The sequence below is a fragment of the Microtus ochrogaster genome, chromosome 4 (assembly GCF_000317375.1).
Source record: "Microtus ochrogaster isolate Prairie Vole_2 chromosome 4, MicOch1.0, whole genome shotgun sequence".
In the NCBI taxonomy this organism is placed as follows: domain Eukaryota; kingdom Metazoa; phylum Chordata; class Mammalia; order Rodentia; family Cricetidae; genus Microtus; species Microtus ochrogaster.
The window spans coordinates 51,762,253-51,768,924 of NC_022011.1; the positions used below are offsets into that span (position 1 = coordinate 51,762,253).

At 50.0% G+C, this 6,672-nt stretch overlaps 1 protein-coding gene across 5 annotated transcripts in view; it reads left to right on the forward strand.

The window, feature by feature from the left end:
- LOC101986421 (coiled-coil domain-containing protein 183) overlaps positions 1 to 6,648 on the forward strand; it is a 15,439-nt gene extending 8,791 nt beyond the window's left edge. For 3 of the 5 annotated variants that reach the window (XM_026778854.1, XM_026778856.1, XM_005346284.3), the window contains 9 exons: positions 1,544 to 1,666; positions 3,240 to 3,365; positions 3,466 to 3,520; positions 3,960 to 4,060; positions 4,925 to 5,085; positions 5,301 to 5,469; positions 5,552 to 5,662; positions 5,736 to 5,832; positions 6,495 to 6,648. In XM_026778854.1, the coding sequence (XP_026634655.1) occupies positions 1,544 to 1,666; positions 3,240 to 3,365; positions 3,466 to 3,520; positions 3,960 to 4,060; positions 4,925 to 5,085; positions 5,301 to 5,469; positions 5,552 to 5,662; positions 5,736 to 5,832; positions 6,495 to 6,613 (1,062 nt within the window). In that variant the 3' untranslated portion in view covers positions 6,614 to 6,648. Of the gene's footprint in view, positions 1 to 1,543; positions 1,667 to 3,239; positions 3,366 to 3,465; positions 3,521 to 3,959; positions 4,061 to 4,924; positions 5,086 to 5,300; positions 5,470 to 5,551; positions 5,663 to 5,735; positions 5,833 to 6,494 lie in introns of those variants that run through there. The other 2 variants (XM_026778855.1, XR_003376860.1) reach the window with 2 other exon arrangements.
- The last annotated feature ends 24 nt before the right edge of the window (positions 6,649 to 6,672 follow it).

Below are 6,672 nucleotides of genomic sequence, written 5' to 3' on the forward strand. Positions count from 1 at the left end.
AAAAAAAAAAAAAAAAAAAAAAAAAAAAAAAAAAAAAAAAAGTGTGTGGGAACATTCCTTAGAGAACTTCATTTTTGTTGTTCCACACAAACATATTATGGGGTGTGCCTATTATTTGGGCTTAAGCATGGGCATGGTACCACAGGTCTGTGATCTCAGAACTCAAGAGGCTAAAACGGGAAGATTACATATTCCAGGACAGTCTGGGCTACACAGCTAGACCCTGTCTCAAAAACAGATGCAAATCATCACACACACACACACACACACACACACATCACATCACAAAAACCACAGAATTCTTTCACATACTAACTAGTTTAGTTTGGGTCTTTGAGGGTCAGAGATGAGTGATACTCCCTTCCCAGGGAGTCCCTTAACATGGTTCAAGACAGATTCCTTTTCACCTCCAAAAATATGCTGGACGCACATCTCCCTGCCCTCTTTGGATCTGGCTACCCTGTTTTCTGTATTGGAAGCCAGGAGGAAGCAAACTCTGGCCCCTGTATATCCCAGGGAACCATGATCGTGAATCTCACTGAGCATTCTCCCACAGTGGCTCCCATAGAGCAAAGATCTGCAGTGGAAGTGGGGGAGAAGGGGCTTCAGGGCAGCAGGGTACGGAAAGCAGCACGGTGGACCGGCCTGGAAAGGTGACCAGAAGGAATCCCTAATGCTTTAGTCCTTAGAAAAGGAGGTGAATGAGTGGCGTGGCTCGCTGGAGAAAGGGTTGGAATGTGGGCAAATGCAGAAGCTTTTCCCTGCTGGGGTCATGTCCCTGAGCCATCTCGGCGTCATGCTCTGGTCTGTCCCTCTTACCTGACCCTAGTGCTGGAGGTCAACTGGAGGCCCTACCCACCTTTCCTTCCTGTGTCCAGCCCTCCCCACACTCCTTCACCTGGGTAGTCTTTGTAGGACTTTCGCTCCAGAACAAACACACCTGAAACAAATCCCAATATCCACATTTTCTTTAAAATCAGCAAAGATTCGGCATGTACCGGTTTTAACAGCAAAATATCAAAAGCTAAGCTTCTTTGGCCATCAATGCACCTAGCCTTGTGCTAAATATGCTATCTTCTCCATCCACCCTGACAGAAACCTTCCAAAAAACTCAGGATCACCCTAGAAAGGCTAGATGTGATCCCAAGATCACGTTGCTAGGTGGTCAGAAGTGAACTTCACTTTGAGCCCTATCTGTCTCCAAGCCCATCTTTCAAGTCCCTCTGTTCCACTTCAGACCAAAGATGCCCGCAAGCAAACCCTCCTGGGTTTCAGAGTACCTTTGCTGAGTCATCACATCCTCTTGTCCTGGGTAGTGAGTGTCCATAGGACACCAGTGACTATCCACACTAGAACACTTCTTTCTCCTGATCGCTCCATGCCTTGCCCAGAGGCTAGGCCACAGACAGAACCCCTATCCTGTCTCCAGGGCTCACACAGCCTGGGAATGAAGGATGGAAGGGAAGCAGAAGGCTCAGGAAAGCCAGCAATAGGGTATGATGGCACCAAAGGAATCCATGGCTGCCTTTGCCCATCCTGATAGGTGCTGGCGGGCTACCCGACAGAGCTAGACAAGCTTCAGAACCTGGTAACCAACTACTGCTCAGAGCTGTCAGATATGACCGTCATGTCCCAAGATGCCATGATGATTACTGATGAGGTCAAGGTGAGTCCAAGGATTGGGGAACCATCAGTAGCTGGCTCACCTGATCCTGTCTTGTTCGGGACCTATCTGGACATCCTGTGCCTACACTACCCATCCTCACCGGAGAAATCCATTGTTAGCCCTACCAACTGATCTGCTCACCCATGGGACAGAGAAAGCCAATTTGGGCACAGAGGCCATAATAGAGGCCAGGAAAGTGGGCATCTATTCACCTTGTCACTACCAAGATCCCTGTCTCAGGGCTGGAGAGATGACTTAGCGGCTAAGAGCACTGGCTGCTCTTCCAGAGAGGTCCTGAGTTCAATTCTCAGCAACCATATGGTGGTTCACAACCATCTGTAATGATATCTGGTGCCCTCTTCTAGCCTGCAGGCAGACATGCAGACAGAACACTGTATACATAATAAATAAATAAATCTTTTCTTTAAAAAAAAAATCACTGTCTCTAGGGAGACAGGACTAGGGAAGCCAGCAACTCCCATCCTCCTGAAGTGGGCAATTCATCTAGTAACCCACCACATCACATCTAGGTCAGTATGGCCGACAGAGGCAAAGGATTTCAGAAATATCCAGGGTGGCTTTCCAAGGAAGTATGCTTGAATGGGCTCTGAAGGACCAGCAAAGTCCAGGGGTAATCAGAGCTCAAAAGGAGAAAGGACAGAAAAGCCAGGGCTGTTGCCACATATTAGCGCACAGAAATTTACGTGACTTCCCTGCAGGAATCACTGGAGGCTATAGGGTCTTACAGCCTCAGAGAAGATAAAGGACACATGATCAGATTGTGCTTTATGCTGGGTGTGGTGCCACAGGCCTTTGATCCCAACACTTGGGAGGCAAAGTCAGGTTGATCCATGAGTTCGAAGCTAGCCTGGTCTACAGAGTGAGTTCCAGGACAGCCAGGGGCTACACAGAGAACCCCTGTCTTGGGAAACAAACAAACAGAAAGATATCACAGATTGTGGCACACGTTAACTGCAGGTGCCAGAAGGTGTGGGAGCAGAGCTACTGGCTGTGTGGCCAGGCCAGCGGTAGAGTGGGGGTGGCCAGAAGCAGACTGAGGGGTGACCACAGTGAGCTTTGGTGATAGGAGCGGTGTGAGAGCAGGAGGGACGGAGGGAGGAGGGGGATGGCAGTTTTCAGCCTAAAAAGCAGAATGGAGGAGAGACTAGGGCTGATAATTAAGGGGATGAATTACTTTTAGATATGTTAAATCTTAAATCCAGTTTAATGGGTTCCAAGGGAACAGGCCTGGAGGCAACTAAAGAAAGGTAAGGGCCTAGGGGAAATGAGAGAGAGAGAGAGAGAGAGAGAGAGAGAGAGAGAGAGAGAGAGAGAGAGAGAGAGAGCGCAAGCCTGGGCTAGAGAGGAAAGTCAATAGGCATGTGTTCACCACGAGTGTCTGCACTACAGAGGCAAAGGGGCACCCAAGAGGACAGTGAGAGCCATTAAGAAGAAAAGAATGGCCAGTCTTCTATAGTTCAATAATATGAAGACTAAAATCTGACCACTGGCTTTAGAACCCTGGGGGGACCCTTGGTGTGACAATATCCCCACTGACTCTCTATGTCCCCAGAGGAACATGAGGCAAGGGGAGGCGACCTTCATCGAGGAGCGAAGGGCACGGGAAAACCGGCTGAACCAGCAAAAGAAGCTTATTGACAAGATCCACACCAAGGAGACCAGCGAGAAGTACCGCCGTGTACATCTTGAGCCACGCCCCATGGCACCCACCACTCCTTGGGGGAAGATCCGGGAGGACCCTTCATTTCTCGTTCTCACCTGGTTCTTTCTCCCATCAGGGCCGAAGGGACTTGGATTTCCCCTCCAATCTGATGAGTATGGATACCATGAAGGGTGAGCTTCAGCTCCTTGCCTTGTCCAGCCAAGGTCACCAGTAGCCAGCAATGACTGGGGCTGCCCAGCCATGTCATCATGAGACCAGTGGTCACTAGGGTGAGGAAGACAGACAGCCCCTGCCTCTCCCTGACTGTTCCTGAAGAATCTATGGCACAAGGTGGCTGCAGAGATGCTATCTCTCGCGACTAGAGCTCAGGTGCCCAGTGACATCAGAACCGCTTCCCAGAGCCACATGATGCCATGTTGCTCCTGGTCCTTTTCTGTCCTTGAGTTTCCCAAGGTACTCTGAAGGGTCAGGCTGAAGAGGGCAGGTACAGGTATAGATCACACAAGGGCACCTAACACCCTGGGTGTCTTCTCCGAAGCCAGAGTGTCTAAAGCCACCAGGTAGCCATTCCTGCATGTTGACTAGGCCCTCCCTTTCTGCTCTGCCCAGTGAGGAAAAAAGAAACTTCCATAGCAGATATGGAATACCAGACAGAAGTGACCACTTTGGTAGAGAGGGTCAAGTCTGCTGTACAGTGCTCCCACCTCTGGGTAAGTCTCTCTGACACCTGAAGGGTGACTAAGCTAGGCCAGGACCTGGGGTACTCTGCAGAAAGTTTACAAAGCTTAACCTCCTCTTGGAGGCCCCCAAACGCGATGCTCCCAAGCCTGGAACAAGTCTGGGCTTTTCTGAGGCATGTGGATAGCATGTCCTCACCATATTCTAGGCACAGGACAGAAATGGAAAAGACATGAACGAAATGTATGTCCCGGCAATGCTGAAGTATGCACAGGCAGCCCGTATATGGCGGTTCTGTTGAACTTGTCCATATTGGGTTTCATGGTCTAAGTTGATGAAGATGACTGACCAGTCTCTTCCTCAAGAGGGCACCAGATCTTACTACAGGCAGTTACGAGTCACCATGTGGTTGTTGGCAATTGAACTCAGGGCCTTTGGAAGAGCAGGCAGTGCTCTTTATCTCTGAGTCATCTCTCCAGCCCCATGCGTGGGACAGAGTCTGCTAGAATTTTAAAGTTCAAATGCTAAGGACATGAACTCCTTCCCAACTTGACAGCCACAGCGAACTGGCCTCCTTTTGTCATAGACCTACCTGAGTTACCATTGTCAGGCCTTGAGGTCCCATCCACAACATCTTGACTGAAGGCGATACATGGTCTCTTCATGATAGACGGAGTTACTTACCCTCTGCCTGTCATGTATAAGGACATGTACAGGTTACCCTTCTACCCAGCCCCTCATAAACCTTAGCACCCAGAAGTATTCAGTGTCATAACTGAGCCCCAAGTACCACAAAGCTGCACTCTCCATCGGGAGGGGCCCAGGAGAAACCAGGGCTATGAGGCCCTACTGCCTTTCAGACCCACACCCGTTTCTCCCTGCCCTGGACTGCTTAGGACATAGCGGGCCGCTTCCTGGCTCAGAAGAACACAGAGGAGAACCTGGAGCTGCAGATGGAGGATTGTGAGGAGCGGCGGATGCAGCTGGAAGCCCTGATGAAGAAGCTGGAACTGGAAGAGGCACTACTCAAATTCCACCAGACACCCAGCTCTGTTGGGTACGTTCCGGGGCTGCTGGATGGCCCCACGGGTACAAGTTAGTAGCTGCACATACCTATAGCCAGTAAACCTGGGCATCCACAGAAAAGCTAAGGACCCACCTGCTTGAAGCTGAACTTACGAACCCCTGAAGTTGACACACCTGGCTCAGGACTCCTGTGGGCCCTGAGTACTGTCTGTCCCACCCTTACTGCTAAGCCTACCTCTTCCCCAGCTTTAATTCGATTGAAAAAAAGATGAAGAACATGCTAGAAGAGGAAGAAGCAAGGCTCCAGCTGGCCCACAGCAACATGACCAAGAGCCAGCAGCTGCTGCTGGCTATCCAGACAGGTATTGACAACCTCTACATCCGGCTCATCGGCATCACCTTGCCAGCCACCCAGGTACCGGCCCTCGCGGGGAGCTGCTTGCATAAGGTCCTCATGTGAGGACACTAGAAAAACAAGCTGCCCCTCTGGCCTACAGAAAGAAGTAGCAATGTCGGACACCCTTGATGTGTATGGCAAGCTGGAGTATTGCGAGGGGAAGCTCATATACCTAGCTGAACGTGTGCAAATGTGGACCAGAGATGAGGAGGTAGCCCCGGGCCATGGAAGGGTACCCACAAAGCCCATGTCCTATCCAAGCTGATAAGGGTGCTGCCCTGCAGGTCGACACAAAGGTGAGGGATGCCCTGGAATCATCCACTCTAAAAGAGAAACATAATACCAGGATTACCTTTGAGGACCAAGAGGAGGACATGATAGGTGAGGCCCTAGATGGGGGAAGAGGAACTAGATAGGGCCTGAACTCAAGGCAAGAGATGGCACACCTCGGTCTGACTGGAACATACTGGCAGACTGGGTGCTAAAGAGAAAGGTTTTAATTGAGGTGACAGAGGTTAACCTTTACGAGGATTTTTTTTAAATATTTATTTACTTATTATGTATACAATATTCTGTCTGTGTGTATGTCTGCAGGCCAAAAGAGGGCACCAGACCTCACTCTAGATGGTTGTGAGCCACCATGTGGTTGCTAGGAATTGAACTCAGGACCTTTGGAAGAGCAGGCAATGCTCTTAACCACTGAGCCATCTCTCCAGCCCAGGATTTTTTTTTTTTTTTGAGACAAAGGGGCATATCATGGGATGGGTCATAAAGACTATTAGTGGGATTCCTGTCGCAAAGACAGGGTAGGGTGAACGGCGAAGGACGGCTAGTATGGGTGATCCTGGCAAATCCTGGTTTCTTGGCACCTGGCCTTGGGTGACTTAGGGCAGGGGTCAGATCACAGAGTCTTCAGGCACTGGTCCATCTCTGAGAGGATCTGCAGACACAGAAGGCCCATGGCAGCAAAAGCAAACTGGTAAAGAGGAGTCAGGGGGGTCTCTGGAAAGAGGGGGCCAGTCATTCCTTTTTTGCCTGTGCAGAAACCTTCCAGTTTGCCGACGTGGATCATAGCTACGTCCCTTCACGGGCCGAGATAAAGAAACAGGGGCAGCGGTTGATCGAGGGGAAGCTCAAGATGTCCAAAAAGAAGAAAAAGTAACCCTGTCCGGGCTTTAGTATACAAATAAAAATTTTTCCATAACCACTCTAGGAAAATTA